The sequence below is a fragment of the Pyricularia grisea genome, chromosome I (assembly GCF_004355905.1).
Source record: "Pyricularia grisea strain NI907 chromosome I, whole genome shotgun sequence".
Taxonomy (NCBI): domain Eukaryota; kingdom Fungi; phylum Ascomycota; class Sordariomycetes; order Magnaporthales; family Pyriculariaceae; genus Pyricularia; species Pyricularia grisea.
The window spans coordinates 4,356,975-4,375,505 of NC_044973.1; the positions used below are offsets into that span (position 1 = coordinate 4,356,975).

Below are 18,531 nucleotides of genomic sequence, written 5' to 3' on the forward strand. Positions count from 1 at the left end.
TTTTTTTTTTTCCTTTTTTTTTTTTTTTTTCCCCCTCAACTAGCCCGCAACTCCCCTACGATGCCGCATAGGCCAAGTCGTCCAAATTGACGGGAACAGCTTGGCTAATATACTTATTATCCATGGAGGTAACTCGTCAATATCTGCACTTAATAGCAACTGTCGATCTCTCACAATACTGGCCTCGTTTGTGGCGACTCCAGATTGACGAAGTGAGCGACTTTGAACTTGTCATGGCAGGGGTCTCTCTCTCTTGGGCCAACCCCCGACTATCAAACTCAATATGCCAAATATTGAATATCTCAAGATGGATCTCGGCCAGACTTGCCCACTTCACATCTGTCGTCACACCGCCTACTGTAGAGAACTGCCTTGCAATTGTTCATATACCGGTATTATTTGTTCGGGACTGACTGAAGTTCGTCCGCTGACCATGGTGATTGTCCAATTAAGGAAAGTAACTCTGTGTTGTCGTACGCTTTCCCCGCAATTCCGCCCCTGCCCTTGAGCCACTTTAGAACTTCTTCGATGGCTGGAAGAGGCAACGGCTTCGGTGATATGTGTTGTAGTTCTATCCACTTTTCATCACATCACATTCGGATTCTTCAGCCCATGAATCGGTCAACAAATCCTTGGCAGATGGATTATTATGCCGCACTCATCGTCAACCAGGATCGCACGCCCATCGAAATATTTGACAGACTGGACCCAGACTTTGCCCCGGTGGTGTTGAAGTTGTCACACCCGAGGAAACTGCGTTCGATTTGCCATTGGATGGGTATCTAATAGATACCTTATGCGGCTTTTAAAGTCAGCATGCCCTATATGGAAAAGAAGGGTTCATGCGAACCATAAGCATCGAAGTTACAAAAAATAGTGAGTGTCACGACATTGCAAATACCGGGGTTGACTTTGTAGATTTGGCACCCGGGAAGTCCAAGAATTACTCATTGCTCAAACCTTGCCGGCCGAGGACAGCTTCTGCTTTTGGAACCTGCTTCAACAGCCCTTTAGCCTATGATGTACCGCCCAGAGGACAGATAATCAAGGAGCAGTCTGGGCAACTGTGATGTTCTATATATGGAAAGCTGAAGACTTGGCATGTGGCCAATCGGCACTTGGCCAGACCATACTGGTGGGATAGATAAGCGTGAGAGAAACTGCACGACGCAGGACAATATCACATTTTGATTAAACTCGATGACTTTTTCTATCAGTTCTAGGATGCGAGATCATGTGTCGACGCGTACGGGGGAGAGGACTGCCCAGGCCCTTGTTCATAGCTGCCTTCATGCTGCATATTCAGCAGTCCAGAACTTGATAACATCATTCGCGTCACTTTGGCCGATATAACTGCAAAGTTCATCCTGTCCCTGGCGGGTAGATATCGCCTCGACCATGCCCTTGAAGCTGGGCACAATGTCCTAAAGTAGAAGCAGACCAGTGTTGTCAGCCCATAGCGTTGGTCGCATCTTTAAGCGCTTTGTACAAGTTGGGAATGGTTCGAGTGTCGAACTAACGCTTAGCATGTTGAAGTTGTGCTCTCGGATCGGGGGGTTGATGGTGCAGAACGGCAGGAGAGTTCTGACAGCCTGTGGTCGTGTAATCCGTGGATGGGCCGCAGAGAAACGTTGGTGGAAGGCCATTACGGTCCTGGGTAGCGACGCTGTAGACCTAATTGGGATGACGGGGACATCTAGCTTGCTTTGCATCATTCTGTTTCATTATAGCAAACGACAGCTCGTCAGAGACGCTTGCAGGCTCAGGAAACTCATCTCTCACATAGCTAAATCACTTACCGGATTTGAAAACCCACAAATGCGCTAGAGTCAGTCTCATCAAGAAATACGATAGCTATTTGGGTAGCAAGGTTGCAGAACCGCTCCAGCCGTGTCTGCGTGGCTGGATTGTCCAGCTCGGCAGGAGAGAGGAGAAGGAAATGGAAGCAGGCCTCGCTGTCTGTGTTCTCTGTCCCGGCGGATGACATGACCAAATCCTGGGTTTTCATTTTGCTTTCTTTTTATGGTAAAATCAGTAAATGAGGGATTTATTAAGTCTCGTCTCCTGCGAACTTACCTATCCATTTAACCCCATGGTGCGCCTTGTATAGGACATCGACAGCCGAGATCCATGCAGGGCGGTTGCGCAGCGAAGATGAGAATCTGGCAGTCATTGCGTTTCCCGCCGTATCGACGTTATGCGAAGTTCGATATACTACTGTACCACTTAGTTTATTCAAAGATTTACTAATCCTTTCGAAGCCTGAGACAAAAATATTCAGGCTGTGATGTGACCATGCATGGGTACCGGGCGTCAACTTTCGGTTGGAGAAAGGAATTTGAGACAGGTAACCTAGGTATCTCTGTCTACCTACCTACCAACCTACCTTACTTACTTAGGTAAGGTAGGTACCTTAGATACTGTGCCACCTTAGATACGAACTGTCAAATAAAATACCAGAGATACCTGCCTAATTGCGGGAGAAGGCAAACTGGACCGATCAGAAGAAGGTGCGGCCGACGACCATGGAAATTCTTAATACCTCAGGTGCCTTGGTAGTTAGGTACCTACCTGATGTGCTAGCATGCCAAATGGGATGGGCTTCATTCCCCGTAAGAAATGGAGGGAAGTCAATAAAATAGGTAGGTACATCAGGTGCCTAGGTACACCTGTCGAAGCATTTTCAGAACGGTGACGCAAGGACCATAATATCTGAATCACAAACTTATCGCAGGCACCTTGATCATACATGGCACATAATTAGTCAAGCTGTATGTATTCTGTATATATTCTTTTCTATATCTATATCATTATCAAACAATACTTCCCTTATATCATCATTGGTTAGCCTACACTGTCAGCAGCGCACGTGTATATACATACATGTAGACAAATGAATCTATTATACAGAGCGGAGTGATGTATATGTCCCTGGAAATAGCACGTCGAATTGCAAACCGAAGCAGGTTCAGCCTTCTCGGATAGGCGCAGGTTTCTCTCTGCCTCGATATTGCCCTCCTGGCTGGAGGCTTTAGTTATTTGAATGGCACCAGGATCTGCATATGAACCAGGCGAAGGGCATCCCGTAGCGCTTGTGGGTACGCGCAGGCACGGTTATGACACCGGGGCTGTAGGCAGAGGAAGAAGTGGTTGTTTCGTCTTTGGATCTTTGTAATTCCTCAGCGCTTCCTCTAGCGTCTGTATTCTGGCCGCCTGCTTCCTCTCCTCCTCCTCCAATTCCCCTCCCCTCTTCTTCAACTCCTCAAGCTGACCGGTCAGCTCTTTTATCTTTTCCGTGTTTGCATCTGGCTTGGCGGATGACCGTTGATACTCGTATATGATGAGGGCACAGGCGACGGCCAGGATGAAGGTGTCACCGATGACGTCCGCGAACAGATCCACAGCCTTTTCTTCCGGGAGCGGCCTGAACTTGCGACGCCATATGCTCTTCTTTGGCTCCCCAACGTGTTGATGCTGATGCCCAGCTGCCTTTACAGCTTCTTCCTTTTCGGCCTGCTCTTTCGTCTTGACCGTGGGGGCTTCGGCTTTGTCTTTCGCCTTGAGTTCCTTTTGTATATTCCTCATCGATGCTACCGACAGTCGCATGTTGATCTGATGCATCACCTGTCCGTACTTTGCCGCAAATGCTCGGAACCGGGGGTGGTCGTGAGCTTGGATCTTGATCCGGTTCTATACAAGAGGAGAGGAGTGACAGCGAGGCGGGTAAGTCAGCATAAGATGGAACCTCGGATCCAGGAGCAATTGCAAAAGAACAACATCTCTGCGGATCGCTACTACTTACGGCGCCATATTTGGAGACGTGCCGCACAAATAGAGAGGCGAGCTTAAATAGAGGCAGAGGAACCATTGCTGCCTTTGGGACGGACGCGATCCAGGGTGTGCCCGCGCTGGTTTGAGGCGATCCGCTGCTGCTGTAATGTCTGGGCGTTGGGGTGACGTGGCTTGGCGGCAGGGCAGCAGCAGCAGCAAGACTATGACCTTGGCTGGGCGAGGTTCTGGACAAAACCGAATGCAATCGCGAAAAGGTCAACAGCTTATAGTTCGTAGGGATTATCTTATGTGTGTTGTGTATAAATGGTCTTGGCATCGCGGTTCGGATCAGTTCTCAGAGCGCCGACCTGGAAATGACGACCAATTCAGCTTGGTTCCTGATCGGCCCGCCGAAAGGATCCACATCCGATATGTCCGGAGCGGCCGGAGGCTATAGCAGTTTTTAGCTTTTGGAGCGGGCCCTATGCGACACTGTCAGCTCATTCGGGGTTTTGGGGTTATGTTTGATCCTTCGAGACAAAAAAAAAAAAAAAAAAAAAAAAAAAAAAAAAAAAAAAAAAAAGCTACAATGGCATCGTATTGAATTTCGACTGAAAACGCCGAGAAACTACCTATCTTTCAACAATGGAAGAAAGGAAGGTCTTCAGGCATTGACAGCCAGTTAGGGCAGGTAATGTACACAGATAAAGTACCTATTTGTTCATCCATTTGTACGTCTGCCAGATGATTGGGTACAGTTGATTGAGTCGAGTAATTTTGGCCAATTCATTCAATTTCTATACCACTGCCAAGCCTTGTTACTTCGTAAGCTGAGCGACGATGGAGAGAGTAAACCTCGAAAGTCCATCGACCGATTTTGAAGCAACCAGAATTGCAATCAAGGATTGTGCTGGCGTGGGGTCTGACCTCTGAGCATTGGCGTTGGAGCTCCTGTTATCCTTGCCGGTGGGAGAGGATTTTTGGGACGCTAGTTCTAAATCAAGAGGGAGATAGCTCCGTTGCTGAGACAACACCTCAGGTCCCCATAATAAATCCAAACACGCCTAAGCGCGAACAAGAGCCAGCCAAGCAGCTCAGGAACGTCCGTAAATGCTTTCTCGACATTGAACCCTAATGTTAACGGCTACAGGGAATTTGAGTTGATAGTTAGCTGGCTGTTTCTTCTCTTTCAACTACTTATTCTTTTTTGAGAAAAAAAAAGTATTTGGTTTTTATTTTCTTGTTAACTCTTTTCTTTTCCTGTTGTGTTTTGCTGAAGTAGGCAGGTGCGTGAAGCTGTTTCTTTCGTCGCGTCGTTTTTTTTTTTTTTTTTCTCTCTCTCTCAAGCTTTCAATCACCATAACAGCTCTGAAGGCCGCTTGGATTGAACATCACACCTGAGAGCCTTACCAAATGTTATTACTCTGTTACTAAACCCTCATGCAGCAGATACACACGCGACGGAAACCACCGACTACTGCCCTCATCTGGGACGGCGCAATAACCGGCCGACGAAAAGACGAAAAGTAACAAAAAAAAAAAGAGAGGAGCAACTCGGATGCTGTATCTCGTAAAATGGTAGCCAAGGGCATCGATATGGAGGCATTGTCTCCGAGAGATGCTAATGCCCAGCGCCCGCAGAGGGTCAATGACTTGAAGACCAAAGCCACGGCACAGCTCAAGGCCAACAAAGAGAAGGAACACCCACCGCCGCCGCCACCACACGTAACCGAGCCGCCGAGCAACGACTGCAAAGATGGTAACGTCTACCAGGTCGGCAAGTTGTTGGGCAAGGGCGGCTTCGCCGTCTGCTACGAGGGCCAGCTTCCGGGAACACGGAAAAGGTTTGCCCTGAAGATCGTCAAGAGCAAGATGCCCAGCAAGATGGAGCAGAAGGTAGGAAAGAGGCCCTTGTATGGTAGTATGGTATTCTGATGGTGCTCCATTTACTAACGTATCGGCTCGTCCGCAACAGTTCCAAACCGAGCTGCAAATCCACTCCAAAATGCGACAGGTCAACATTGTCCAGTTCTACCGCGCATTCTCTTTCGAGAGCTCCACCTACCTCGTTCTGGAGCTCTGTCCCAACGGATCTCTGATGGATATGGTCAAGCGTCGCAAGGGAGTCACCGAGGCAGAGGTTCGCTTCTACTCTGTTCAGATCGCCGGCGCCATCAAGTACATGCACTCCAAGGGCATTATCCACCGTGACTTGAAGATGGGCAACATCTTCCTCGACAGGCATATGAACGCGAAGATTGGCGACTTTGGCCTGGCTGCCCTACTAGTTACAGGCAGAGATATGCAGACTATCCGAAGGACAACTCTCTGCGGAACACCAAACTATATTGCCCCCGAGATCTTGGAAAAGGGCAGAAAAGGGCATGACCACAATGTTGACATCTGGAGCTTGGGAGTGATAGTGTAAGCTCTTCTGATCAGCGTTGGGTGTGTCTAGGGTTGTAAACTCTGGGAAAAAAAAAGATGCTAACTCATGCGTTTGATACCCGCCTACAGGTTTGCTATGCTGACTTCGAAGCCGCCTTTCCAATCTACCACAACTGACGAAATATACCGACGCGCACGAGAACGAGATTATGAATGGCCAACTATGGAAAGCTCAAACAGGATAATTAGCAAAGAGGCTAAGGATCTCGTTGCAACTATGCTCGAGGATGCAGACAGGAGGCCTGACCCAGACAGCATCGTTCAGCATGCATTCTTCCTAGCCGGCTACATGCCTTCGTCAGATGACATGACCCCGAAGTTGCGGGAATATCCTCCTGACAACGAGTGCTTCTATAATTATCCCCGCAATGAGGAAGAGGAGGTCGAGAACCTGTTGGCTCTCAAGGAAATGTGCAGATCCTGCGAGGTGGGACCGTGGAATGACATACAGGTGGTGCACCGTCCAGTATGGAGGGAGATGGCTGCTGAAGAGAAGGCCGGCCTAACTCCCATTATTCCGTTGGAAGAAGGCATTGTCTACCGACCTTTTGACGAAGTCGCCAAGGAGATCAGGGCACAACAGAAGTTCGCACCACAAACCTCGACTTCCCAGGCCAGAGCAAAGCCGGAGGAGCCAAGCCAGGCTACGCGGAATCCCCTACCAGACTCAGCAAAGGCACCACCACAGAGCTTTGCGGCTCAGCAACGGGCCCAGGGAAGGACCACCAAAGCCCCGGGCACAATCAGACTTCAGGATGTACGGGACGCCACTACTAAACAGCCCAGTACTGTGCGCAGCAGAGCGAAGAAGGAGGCAGATGTCATCGTGTCTGTAGCACCGGTGGAAGCTCCACCGGCAACGGTGTCTAGCATTCCTAGGAGTGTGTCGGGCCAATCGCTCCAAGCCCGCGAGCAAACCCTCACCCTGCGTGGCTCCACGCGATCAGCCAGGCCACAGCTCACAAGCAGTCGGACTGAGCCCATTCTCAGGAAAGTCAGCGGTGACTCGGATACGCAGCCAACAGTAACACGGCGAAGTACCACACCGCCCGGAGCAACAGAGAGCAACGACCAGGTTAGCTTGTTTAATCCTTCGGAATTTCGGGAGAAGGTCCCAGAGACAAGACCCGACTTCGTTTTGGATCGTCTCAGGAAACTCCAGGCCGAGCTGGAGCGGGCTCTCAATTCACGATCGATGGCTTACGTCTCGACACGAGAGAAGACGCCGTCACCACCGCACATAGTGGTTAAGTGGGTCGACTATACGAACAAATTCGGCCTTGGCTATATCTTGAGTGATGGCACCATTGGCTGTATCTTGAGGCAGATGCCAACCAACGACGGCTCCAAGTCGCTCATGTTGCCGCCAGCCTGTCTGTTGGTCCACGACGGTGAGCGTCACATACGACGAAAGAACGATGTGTCGTACCCAGACCGCCATCAGATCCTACCAATGGGAGAAAGTATTTACTTCTACGAGAACTATGGAGAGGACGGCCTGTCACGGGTGCGAGTAGACCCCAGGAACTTCAAAGTTCCTGTTGGTCCCGATGGAGTTGCTGCCAAACTTTCGGCAGGGAAAGACGTCTTTGACCATCGCAAGCGTGAGCGAATCGTGCTGTGGAAGAAATTTGCCAACTACATGCTTGCGTACGGGCGCGAGCTGGAGGGCGAAGGTGACGAGGCTCCTATTCCGGTACCAAAGATTACTGACCTCGCGTCTGCTCCGACCGACCTGGTTACCTTTTACCAACGTTTTGGCGACGTTGGCTGCTGGCACTTTAGTGATGGTCATGTCCAGGTAAGACAAGCTCCCCTTTTTGCCTCTTGAGGTTTTGATAATCTAACTGCTTACTGACTGCCCACTTCTTTCTATCGCGACAGTTCAACTTCCCAGACCATACCAAGATTGTGCTGGATGCAACTGGCACTTGGTGCCACTTCTGGCATCTGCCCGAGGACGCTGCCAACAGGCTGGCCACCGAAGGCACACTCGACGAGTCATCATTGGACGCGCGCAGTGTTCTTTCGTACCCTCTTCAGACTCTGCTGAACTTTACGGTTCCTTCCAAGGCGACTTCGCGAACTGCCAACGCTTCTCGATGCCGGCCCGAGATCCCAGCCGAGCTGCAGAGCATTCCCAGCGCTAACGACTTCCGGCGCAAGATCGATTTCATCAAGAACGTGGTGAAGGAGTGGGTGGTCAACGGCGGAATCGGAAACAGCGACTTGTCACGCGAGCGGCGTATACGCTGGGCTGGTTACCGTGAGACCAAGACGACCCAAGGCCCGCTCAAGCACGTCTGGGTGACTATAGGGTCACGGCGAGGCGACGAACGTTACACCTCAATGTGGGATCCACGCAAGCCCAACGAGTTTGGCCCCGATATCGATGACACCAAGAAGCCCTAGGGCCAGTAGTCTTGATGGTCGCAACAGCTCAGCTGTTTGTTTTTCTTTTCTTTTTTTTTTTTTTGGAGATGCATAGTCTACATACATCAGGGCGTTCACACCCCTACTCTCAGAGTAGGAGGGCTTTTTTTTCTTCTCTTCTCTTTTTTGAGCATCGGCATCGTCTCTTCTTGTTCGTTTTGATGCTTGATGATTCCCCTCTCATGATTCATGACGGCGTATCTTTTCTGTTGGCATACTTCATATAATCTTTTCATCCATTGTTACTGTTTCTTAATCATATATTTTTCTCTTTCCTGTCTCTGGTCCTTCGTCTTTTCAGGCTAATCTGAGCTCGAAGCGCGCCAAGCACAGTCTATACTCAATCAGAAGTCTCATCCGCACTCGTGAAACGGACCCAAATCTCGTCTCGAAAACTTAGACTGGTTGAAAAATGCGGCATTGAGGTCACGGACCAAGTATAAACGTCTTTTCGTGTGTGCATATACGAGAGAGTATCTGATACTTTGGGCTGCCTAAACCCAATCAATCACTGATCATTTGCTTGAATAAGAGCCCATCCAAGCGCTTACATCATCGTAATTCCTGGACAAATTGGGAAGAAATGTAGCAGAGAAGAAAAAAAAACATGACAGCCATTGACAAAGAATCAAAGACTATCGGAAAATCCGTAAATCCAAATGCAGGATGCTACAACGAGGACGGACACCAAAAGTAGGACCATCTCCTCATAGGTAATATTGATCAAGAACACCAGCTATAATGGGACAAGGAGAAGAGAAGAAGAACAGTTCATGGAAAAACTGGGATATCTTAAAAAAAAAAAAAAAAAAAAAAAAAAAAAAAAAAAAAAAAAAAAAAAAAAAAAAAAAAAAAAAAAAAAAAAAAAAAAAAAGCCCATCCGAAAGACGAAATCGTAACGGGATAAGCCATGTGAAACCTTGATGCTTGGGCTCCGAGTAAAAAGAAGAAGAAGAAAAGAATCAACTAAAGACTAACAAAGCTTTCTTGACACCACGATCACCTTTGACGCGGGCACAGTGGAATGGAATAACATATCGCGTCGACCTCGAGGGGGAAAAGAAAAATAATGCCATCATCATAATCATCATCCTTCTCGACACCACTAAATCTCATACCCGTAGCAAACCCCAAAGTGCAGTGTCCTGCCGGCTGATTGCATATTTAGAAAAAGGTCTGCCCGTCGAGAGCGGCGCTGATGTTCCTTCTCCTGGCGCGTGCCTGCCGGCTCCACCGCGTCGAGAAGGCTATGTTCTCCTGTGGCCAGTCGTACGGCAGTGCAGTAGCATCCGATGCAGATTCCAGGCCGGCTTCTCGATCCCATGGACGTCGTGAGGCATATCCACGCCCCCGATAACGTCCATAGCTACCCGGCCAGAGTGGTTTTGAATTTGACTTGCTGTCACCACCGCCTCCACCGCTCTTCACAACTTCTCTCGCCTGCAACGGGCCCCTTCTGTATTGCTCAACCTCGTCCGCTGAGCCATTGACGTCCATGCAGCGCTCTAATTGTAAAATGCCACCGCGCGTGTTGTCGGGCAAGAACACAAACAGCTCGCGGCCCTGCTCGGGCTCAAAAGCAACACCGCCAATCTCACTGAAGACGTCGACAGTCTGCTTGGTCTCGAAGGTGCGGGCATCAATAATATTCACAAAGTCGGCTTCCTCTGCCGCAACCAGCACGCGCTGGCCGGACCCAGCTGGACTGAAGCGGAGTGACCGACAGCCCGCCATTTCGGTACGGATGCTGGCCAAGGGTCTGCGCCAGCTGCGAGCGTCCCAGATTGTCACGACGCGGTCCTGGAACCCCGTCGCTATCGTCCAGCCGTCGTCGGCCCATGCGCAAGCAAACCCATGATCGCGATGTGCCCTCAATGTTTGCTCGGGCTCTATCTTGATACCTCCGTCCTCGCCAGGGCGCTGGCTCGAGGATGCCCGGAACTGAATGCGACCGCCCTCGGCAGGAACGACAAGAACGTCCTGGTGATCGCCCACCATAACGCGCAACTGGGAATCAGGTGACACGGCGCTGCAGTTGATGGGAAAGGGGAACATTGTCTCGTGTACAATGGTGTCGGTAGTGATGTCTAGGACGCGGAAGCCCGCATCGTTTGAGGCGAAGTAGGCATGTGGGACGTTGGATCGACGTGGCTTCTCGACCTGCGCGTGGTTGGTAATGGCAGACGGGCTGGTAGTCAGGGTACCCCATGTCTGTTTCTGCTCTTCTCCTTCATAATCGCCATTTAGATTGCGTACAACATACTCTCCGTTGAAGTTGCCGCTCACTAGGACACCGTGCGCGGCGTCGATGGTTGAGATGGGCACCTCGGTGCTCTCCTGTTGATTCAAGGCAACCTCGGTCTTGCCCGAGACGGGGTCGTACTGGTGAACAACTCCCTTGCCAGTATAGAAAACTTGGCTTCGGGACGTGCACGCAGTCAGGTTGCGAAGCTGGAAATGGGCCAGGTGAGTGTTCTTCTGAATCTCCATCCGCCTAAACCGGAAGAAATTATCCGTCTTGGGCAGGACAACATCAGGCAAGTGTGGCTGGCGAAGAAAGGACTGTCAGCATATTGTTCGTCATTCATTTAATAAAAAAATAAAAATAAAAAAAAGTTATCGCCATAGAGAATTTGCAACTCACCCTCCATATATCTGCGCCCTTGGTGTTGACGAAATTGTGGTATGTTAACAACCTCCGTTCCCGGGCCTCATTTCTCGTGACACCCATGTCATACCAGTCCACACCCTGCATGTCACACTTGTCACCCTTGAGGTCTTTGTATTCGACGTAAAAGGCATCTCGCTTCCACTGCACCTGGGCCCTGTCTATCATGGGTACCTTGCTTCGAGGCCCGTGAGCGCGAATGCCACTGCGGCCCTGGCGCGCCCAGCGGAACACAAAAGCATCCAAACCCAAGTTGGTCGGCGCCAGAAGGTTGCCGTTGGTGAGCAAATGCTCAAATACTGGGAGGTAGATGGGTGCGCCAAGTGGCTGGCCAGCTCCTGAGATGGCCAAAATGGGGCTTATTGAGCCTAGTTCGAACCCCACTATGTTCATTGCTGCCTGGTATTCTGCTTCATCGATTTGATAGACGCTGGCGGGCATGGACGAGGCCGAGGCCGCACTTGCGCCTATGGGAGGCGGGCCCGAGTTGGAAAAATCGGGTCCTGTTAAGAACTCCCCGAATACATCGCCGAATGGAGGCAAGGACGTAGGGGCAACTGTATTCGAAAACATGGACTGGAACTGATGAGGAGATGCAACCGCGTGATCGTCATCTTCACTATCCATGTCGACATCGTGGTTGTTCAGCATAGATACTACATCCATGTAGTCTGGGTCGATGACGGAATCGCCATCATCACCGCCGGGTAGTCCGAATGGGTAATATTCGGTTTCGGGTATCGGTATGGAAGGATGGTCTGGTGATTGCATATGGCTTGCAGCAATGGCCAAGTCAATGGTATCATCATGGTCGGCAGGTGGCGATGCTGGCAGCGCCGCCACGTCCTCTTCCTCTTTCATGTTTCCCATCGCGTTTGCGGGGTGGGTCGGTGGGCTGTAGTATTGCAGGGGCGCTCCATGATCTGACTGATCATCCTCATATTCATCGTCTGTTGTCCAACCCTGTTCACTTTGCGCTGGGGGAAGTGCATCGTCGGTCCGTGGTCGTGATCGTGATTTTGACCGGGGTCTCGAGGACTGCATGTAGGTGACAGTCGTGTTTTGAGCGGGACGGCCGCCATCGAAGGAGTCGCTGCTGCCGCCGAGACCGGTCAGAGGTGCCTCATCGAGTCGCGCGCCGCCGGATGGTTGCAAATCAGACACGGAAGACGAAGACTGCATCCATGGAATCGCAGCGGGGACCTCGTCCGACAGGTGCGGTGGCGGCATGACGACTCGGGTGTGATCTTGCTCAATCGATCGATCGATCCTGTCTCTCCTGCCAATCCCTCAATGATTATCTGCGACTGGCGGGTGATTATTGAGGCGGCGGCATCTCACCCAGCCGGGTGTGGCCACGCACGGCAACGAACTTCGATGCTCGTTTGCTTTGACGTTGGTCCTCGGCCCGCGCTGAGTGAGTCTAACAATGAGACAAATTTTATCCTTTCAGACAGCCAGAATCTCCACCCCGCCCTTTACTTTGTCGATAAGTGATGGGGAAAGCGATCAAAGAATTGAAGGCAAACAAATAGCAGTAAAGCCTTTGCCTGGTTATGACGAGCTTTCGAGATCCGGCGGGTTGTCGTTGATTCCGTTCAAGTCAGACCGTGCGCGCGCTGTCTATTCAAGCCCAGTGAATGAATGCGTGGGGATCCTCACGCTCCGCCTAAGAAGTGGAGTGGGTTCGATCGGTTCTGGGTGGGATGCGGCCTGCTGGTGGTGCTGGTGGCCAAATGATGGATGGGATCACTCCAGCGAATGGCACGTCGCGTTGTACAGAGTACCTAAATAGTAGGCAGCATAAAGCACTGTACAACTAGTTGCATAAAGAGGCAGGAACAATCCGACGCTGTGCGCGGTTACGCGAATTCTTTTAATTTTTATTGTTAAACGTAGCAAAGACGAGAAGAAAAAAAAAAAAAAGAAAAAAGACAGACAAGAAAAGCGGATAGAAATTATTGCCGACGGAAAGAAGATACCCAGTCCAGCCGCCCGCTCGTCGGCACTCAGGAAACCCATGCGACGATCTGCTGCTGTCGGTTTTTGCCTTTTTAGTGGGCTTTCCTAGGTAGGTGGCGCTGGTTGCTCCGTGCGTTAAGTACGGCAAGGTATCTCTATCTGACTTACTGGGTCTCTCGGCATGGAGTAAGTGCTGTCTTTAAAAGCGAGGTAAGTTGGAAAGCAAAGGGTTTTCTGAAAGAGACACCAATCTGGCTTCGGTTGATACTGGATTGTCGCTGCCCAATCGTGTGGCCCAGTCCCCTAAATGTACCTAAGGTACCTGAGGTATATAACCACCAGATATACTTGTAAGCACCTTTGAACCCAAGGTATTCTTTAACCGATTGAAGTGACCCTCCATTTCCAACCCTAAGTCTAAAAGCTTAGGAATAGCTGTTTTTGATGCCTATTGGCCCCTTCAGAGCCCCAACAAGGGATCATATTAGTCATGGGTCATTCTCTACTTTTTTTCTAATTTTCTCCTTTTCCCTCCCTTCTCTCCGCTTCTGTTATGTGTCTTCATTCCTTACCCGCGGCATCTTTGCACTATCGCTGTCCCCTTTTCGGCGACCTGCATTTGACCACGCTGCAGCTGATATCGCTTTCGGTGGCGCTATCTGTGTCTTTGCGTTCGTACCCAGTATCCGTATGTGTGACTGAGTGTGAGTGGACAAGATGGGCCCCACTTGCATGCGGCATCTTCCCTCGTGCAACCGAAAAGTTCCGTTCCACATTCGACCGCACAAGCAATATGAACATAATAACTTCACTCTTCCGCAGACCAGTGACTATATACCCGCCGGCCACCCACTTAAAGCCTCAGCTCCATACCTGGCCGTATCAATCAAAAACAAACGATTTACGACTGATGTCCACGAATCAAAATCCCAAGATACCAGGTGGTGACTTATGTTTAGACGAAATCAGTCAACGACAAGCATATAGTTTCAATACTTCACTTGGTCACAAGGGACAGAAATAAATATATTTAGTGACGCTGTGTGATAAAGAGCAACAGCAAAAACAGAACATAATCATCCATTCATGTTGACGATGGAGGGCAAGATAGAAAGAAGTACATGATAATTCCTCGGCACAGGCTTTCGCCTGAAACTCTTCTATAACAATTCAATACATAAATGCTGGCCATGATTATAAGTCAATGATAAGTAACAAACCGCTCCCTACTATACTCCTCCTGCAGGCCGGAACAGCAGAGAGGAGTGCTCAATATTAAATCCATACTCATTAGAAGTTTACACCATCACGCGTCAGAGTAGTACTCGTCGTACTGCTGCTGGTGGTGTTGCGGTGGCGCGTTTGCCCAAACTCCACTCGCCGTTCGCCCACCGCCCGCTACATTCTCCCTGGATCCCCAGTACTGGCTCTGCCGTGCCCTGCGGTCGCGCTCGAACTCGGCCCAGCGCTTCATCGTGATCTTGCTGCTGTCGAACTCGCCCTCATACTCGATACCAGCCTTCTTTGTCTTTTCACCCGCCGTCTTGCGCGTGTCACCCCACGAGAAGTCGTCAAACTTCCAGAATGCATATACCGGGAGGACAAAATTCCACACAGGTAGAGACAGGAGGTAGATGAACATCCAGAGGACATAAGACCATGAGTGTGCCGTTACAATGATGAGCACTGCCGGTAGACCCAGGATCAAGGCTAGCAGGACGAGCGGGATGATTTGAGGCGGTTGGTTGACGATTGAGATGATGACTGTGAAATACCAAGTTAGTAAGAACGCTGTCAAGAAGTTGAACAAGAAATGCCGTCAAAATGCTACTTACTGACGTAGAACGTGAACGCGATGGCGGCAGGCAGGACAAGAGTTCCGATCAGCTCGATGAAAATAACAAATTGCATGCTGAAACAGAATGTGCCACAAAGATCGCGGACCAGGATGAGCTCCATCAGGTTGTGAATGGTCGAGTTGATCCAGCGACGACGCTGAGACAGCAACACCATGAACGAGTCGGGAACCGTCGTCTTGCAGACAGCCTGCGGGACGAACACTTGCTTGCGCTTGGGGAAGGTCCGGAGCATGAGAGTAGTCAAGTAGCGGTCCTCTCCAAGAAGTAGCAGATTCTTCTTGTGCAGTGTGTCGACGACGTTTTCGGAGTAGTGCTCCACCACATCCGGGTTGGCGAGAATGGGGACCCAGTAGTTTTGAGCCCCCTTGGGTGCCTTGATTCGGTACATGCAGAAGCAGCCGGGCAAGCAAGTGACACCACCAAAGACAGACTCGAACGATTTGGCAAGATGATGCGAGATAAAGTATTCGAAGACCTGTATGGCAGAAACCCAACTGTCCCGCTTGTTTGCAATCTTGGTCTCGCCGCAAAGCCCCATGATTTCAGGGTCCTTCACCATGGCCGAGATCATGTGTGTGAGACTGTCGGGGAATACCTTTGTATCGGCATCCACCATCAACACGATCTCGTAAAAGTCGGGGGAAATACCCGTGACTTTCCACAAGCCGTTGAACATCTCGTACTCGAGCTCAGTCATGCGCTCGTCGAACATGACCTTCTGCAAGAACGACATCAGGATAATCTGACTGTCACGTTTGCCACGGTTGCCAGGCTTCGACTTGACCATCTCGTCGGGAGTGCCGCATTTGACCACAACCATCATCGGCACCCGCTGCTGCTTATCCAAGGGGATGTTGGACTTGGCACCATAGTCATAGAAACCGGCATAAATCTTTGCCATGTTGTGTCGCTTGGAGCCGCTGGCCACCGCCACGTAGGAGAAGGCCTCGACGTCTTCGACCGGAATGGTGTGATCTTTCATCATGCTGAGCACATAGTCGGGTGTAGACTTGGACTCTCCCTTGCCCTTGATGATACCATCGCAAATAACGAGAATGACCTTGTGGCTGTTGGGATAATCTGTCATAGCGACCGAGTCGAGGGTGGTGCGAAGACCAAGTTCACCTTCCGAGTAGGCCGTTACGAGACAGATGGTATGGGCGAGCGGGAAACCAAATGGCATCCAATCAGAGGGGGGCTGCGGCACAACAGAGTCGTGGATGAACCCGGAGGGGCCTGGACCTTCGATCGGGGCGGTACTAGTGGCATAAGGGTCACTCTTCAGGAAACTTGTGCGACTGTCGTTGGTCTCACGGTAGACTGTAGAGCTAGGTCCCATATAGCCACCTGAAGCCTGGCTAGCCATGGTGGTCGGCATCGATTTGTTACGGGCATTCCGTTCAGCTCCATAGACAGTGGAGAAGCGAGAGGTGGTCGGCAAGAAAGAGCTCCGTTTGCTGGTGTGGTCCGAGCTGCTGGCGCCAGCGACGCTGCTACCAACATCGCCAGGCATTCGTGGAGGTGCGCGGTAGATGTCATCGCTCCAGTCCTCAATCTGCTTGTTGCGCTTGCGCTTGTCCGAGCTCTGAGAAGTCTTGTCCGCGGCGTAGTTCTTGCTGATAAACCACTGGAAGATCAGAGCAAGAGCAAAACGTGACCCCACGACTGACAGAATGAGCGCCAGGGAAACGTAGAGCACCACCTGGGAAGCAATGCAGCCAACGGTAGCGGTGTCTACAGTGCCAACCTTGATGATTTCCTCGAAGCATTCGGCGATTTGTTTGTCCCCAGAGGCCATAAAACTGCGAGTGGCATCGCGGCCCCTGATAGCACGGTTGGCTGCGTTGTTCTTGTCGCGCAGCTCTTCAAACCGACGGGGAATATTCACCTGAGTCCTGTTGAACCAGAACAGAAGGTCAAGGTCCAGAACATTGCCAGAGTAAACAAAGAGGTTACGACTGTTGTTGCGAATATCGGCCCATGTAAAGTAGACGTCAGCGCTTTTTTCCAGCTGGGTATAGAACGTTGATCGAGCTAGGGCCGTCGTGTGACAGGCGTATCCAAAGTAGTACGGATACGTCAAGTTGGGTTGGGATGAGCCATCCTGATTGCGGGCGTGGCACGGAAAGTACCAAGCCAGGTTTTCGCCTTCTGATGGCACATCCGAGTTTGGAGCTTTCGTGATGAGACCCTTGCATTTACCATTCACGTTCTGGAACATGAAACTGCCGTCCGTTCCGCCGTATCTTTCCGGGAGATCATAAACCACATTTGCACCAGTTCCGTCGAGGCGTTTGGGGATTCCCTCGGCGACGGGGTGGTGGGACCCATCAAGGTTGTACGCTGTACCGTGGAAAATCATGTAACTGTTTTCGACCGAGTTGATGTGCAGGCGCAGCACCGAGCGACCACAAACAGCTTGGTTAAAGCCAAAGGTAAGGAAGCCCACGACGCCCATGATTATGAGGATGAGACTGATGAGACCAATCTTTTCCCGCCACGCTCTCCTCTGGGCCTTTGCGGGCATCCCGCAGCACTTCATGATGAAGTCGGGGCACCAGAAAGTAATAATGGCGCAGTAAACGTTCCAGGCGCTGGGCGGTCGTATTTGCTCGGGGATCTTCTCCTTACGCTTTCCGCCCTTGACAATTTTGCTGTTCCTTGCCGACACCCTACGCCGGGTATTATCCGACTTCTCGGCTACCGTTTCACGACCTGAGGCTTTCCTAGACGTACGTGGGATGTTCTCCTCACGAACACCTGAGCCAGAAGCCGAGTTGGAGCCTGACGGCGGTCCCGATTCAGTCGCACCGGAGACATCCTCGAGGACAGGATCGTTGCCTGTCGACGAGGGTATGGTGTTCATCTTGGCGGCATGCTTGCGGTAGTGATAGTTCGGGTGGTCCTTATCGATCCTGTTCCTCTCTGGCCTGATCAGGCTTCTCTTCCTCTGAAATGGTTGGTCGGGGCCGTGCTCGATCTGTTCGGCGGACGGGGACAATGGGGCACTCTCTATGTTCGAGTTAGGCGATCTGATAGTATCCGCGAACGAGTTCACTGAGGGCCCACGTTGATGTTGTCCACCCGTAACAGGGTAGTAGCCACTGGCTTCTATGTCATTCGGCCGATTACGCCTCGAGGGTGATTTTCGGTACGAGTTCCTCTGCTCATAAGACGAGGGCTTTTGCCCCGGTCTTTCGGGAAGAGACATTGTCCTGAGACGACACGCATGTTAGCTATATTGGACTGCCAGCTTAGTCCCGACGCAGCTCACTCGCAGCGTGCACGACTCAGAAGGGGGTTTTGGGCAGGTGAAATCACCCTAACGGAGCAGATGTCGAGGCTGTATGTAAACAAGCCGAATGGTAGGTGAATCAGAGATGCTGATCA

The 18,531-nt window shown here is 50.9% G+C and overlaps 5 protein-coding genes across 5 annotated transcripts; 1 reads left to right on the forward strand and 4 right to left on the reverse strand.

Annotated features, from left to right (window-relative positions):
- Positions 1 to 1,289: 1,289 nt before the first annotated feature.
- PgNI_06372 (uncharacterized protein) lies at positions 1,290 to 2,173 on the reverse strand (the record flags this gene model as incomplete). Its single annotated transcript, XM_031126396.1, has 4 exons — positions 1,290 to 1,424; positions 1,521 to 1,716; positions 1,800 to 2,016; positions 2,077 to 2,173. 4 exons carry the CDS (start codon positions 2,171 to 2,173, stop codon positions 1,290 to 1,292), a joined length of 645 nt encoding a protein of 214 aa, XP_030981899.1.
- Positions 2,174 to 2,825: 652 nt separating this feature from the next.
- PgNI_06373 (uncharacterized protein) lies at positions 2,826 to 4,127 on the reverse strand. Its single transcript, XM_031126397.1, has 2 exons — positions 3,803 to 4,127; positions 2,826 to 3,690 (listed from the first exon to the last, which is right to left on the reverse strand). Exons 1-2 carry the CDS (start codon positions 4,106 to 4,108, stop codon positions 3,115 to 3,117), a joined length of 882 nt encoding a protein of 293 aa, XP_030981898.1. The 5' UTR covers positions 4,109 to 4,127; the 3' UTR covers positions 2,826 to 3,114.
- A 1,219-nt stretch (positions 4,128 to 5,346) lies between these two features.
- Positions 5,347 to 8,699, forward strand: PgNI_06374 (uncharacterized protein; the record flags this gene model as incomplete). Its single annotated transcript, XM_031126398.1, has 4 exons — positions 5,347 to 5,667; positions 5,747 to 6,195; positions 6,289 to 8,020; positions 8,104 to 8,699. 4 exons carry the CDS (start codon positions 5,347 to 5,349, stop codon positions 8,629 to 8,631), a joined length of 3,030 nt encoding a protein of 1,009 aa, XP_030981896.1. The 3' UTR covers positions 8,632 to 8,699.
- An 829-nt stretch (positions 8,700 to 9,528) lies between these two features.
- PgNI_06375 (uncharacterized protein) lies at positions 9,529 to 12,550 on the reverse strand (the record flags this gene model as incomplete). The annotated part of the gene is made up of 2 exons (XM_031126399.1): positions 9,529 to 11,199; positions 11,297 to 12,550. The coding sequence occupies 2 exons, from the start codon at positions 12,548 to 12,550 to the stop codon at positions 9,817 to 9,819; spliced, it is 2,637 nt and encodes an 878-aa protein (XP_030981894.1). The 3' UTR covers positions 9,529 to 9,816.
- A 1,313-nt stretch (positions 12,551 to 13,863) lies between these two features.
- On the reverse strand, positions 13,864 to 18,352 carry PgNI_06376 (uncharacterized protein; the record flags this gene model as incomplete). Its single annotated transcript, XM_031126400.1, has 2 exons — positions 13,864 to 15,046; positions 15,118 to 18,352. 2 exons carry the CDS (start codon positions 18,350 to 18,352, stop codon positions 14,589 to 14,591), a joined length of 3,693 nt encoding a protein of 1,230 aa, XP_030983151.1. The 3' UTR covers positions 13,864 to 14,588.
- Between the last annotated feature and the right edge of the window lie 179 nt (positions 18,353 to 18,531).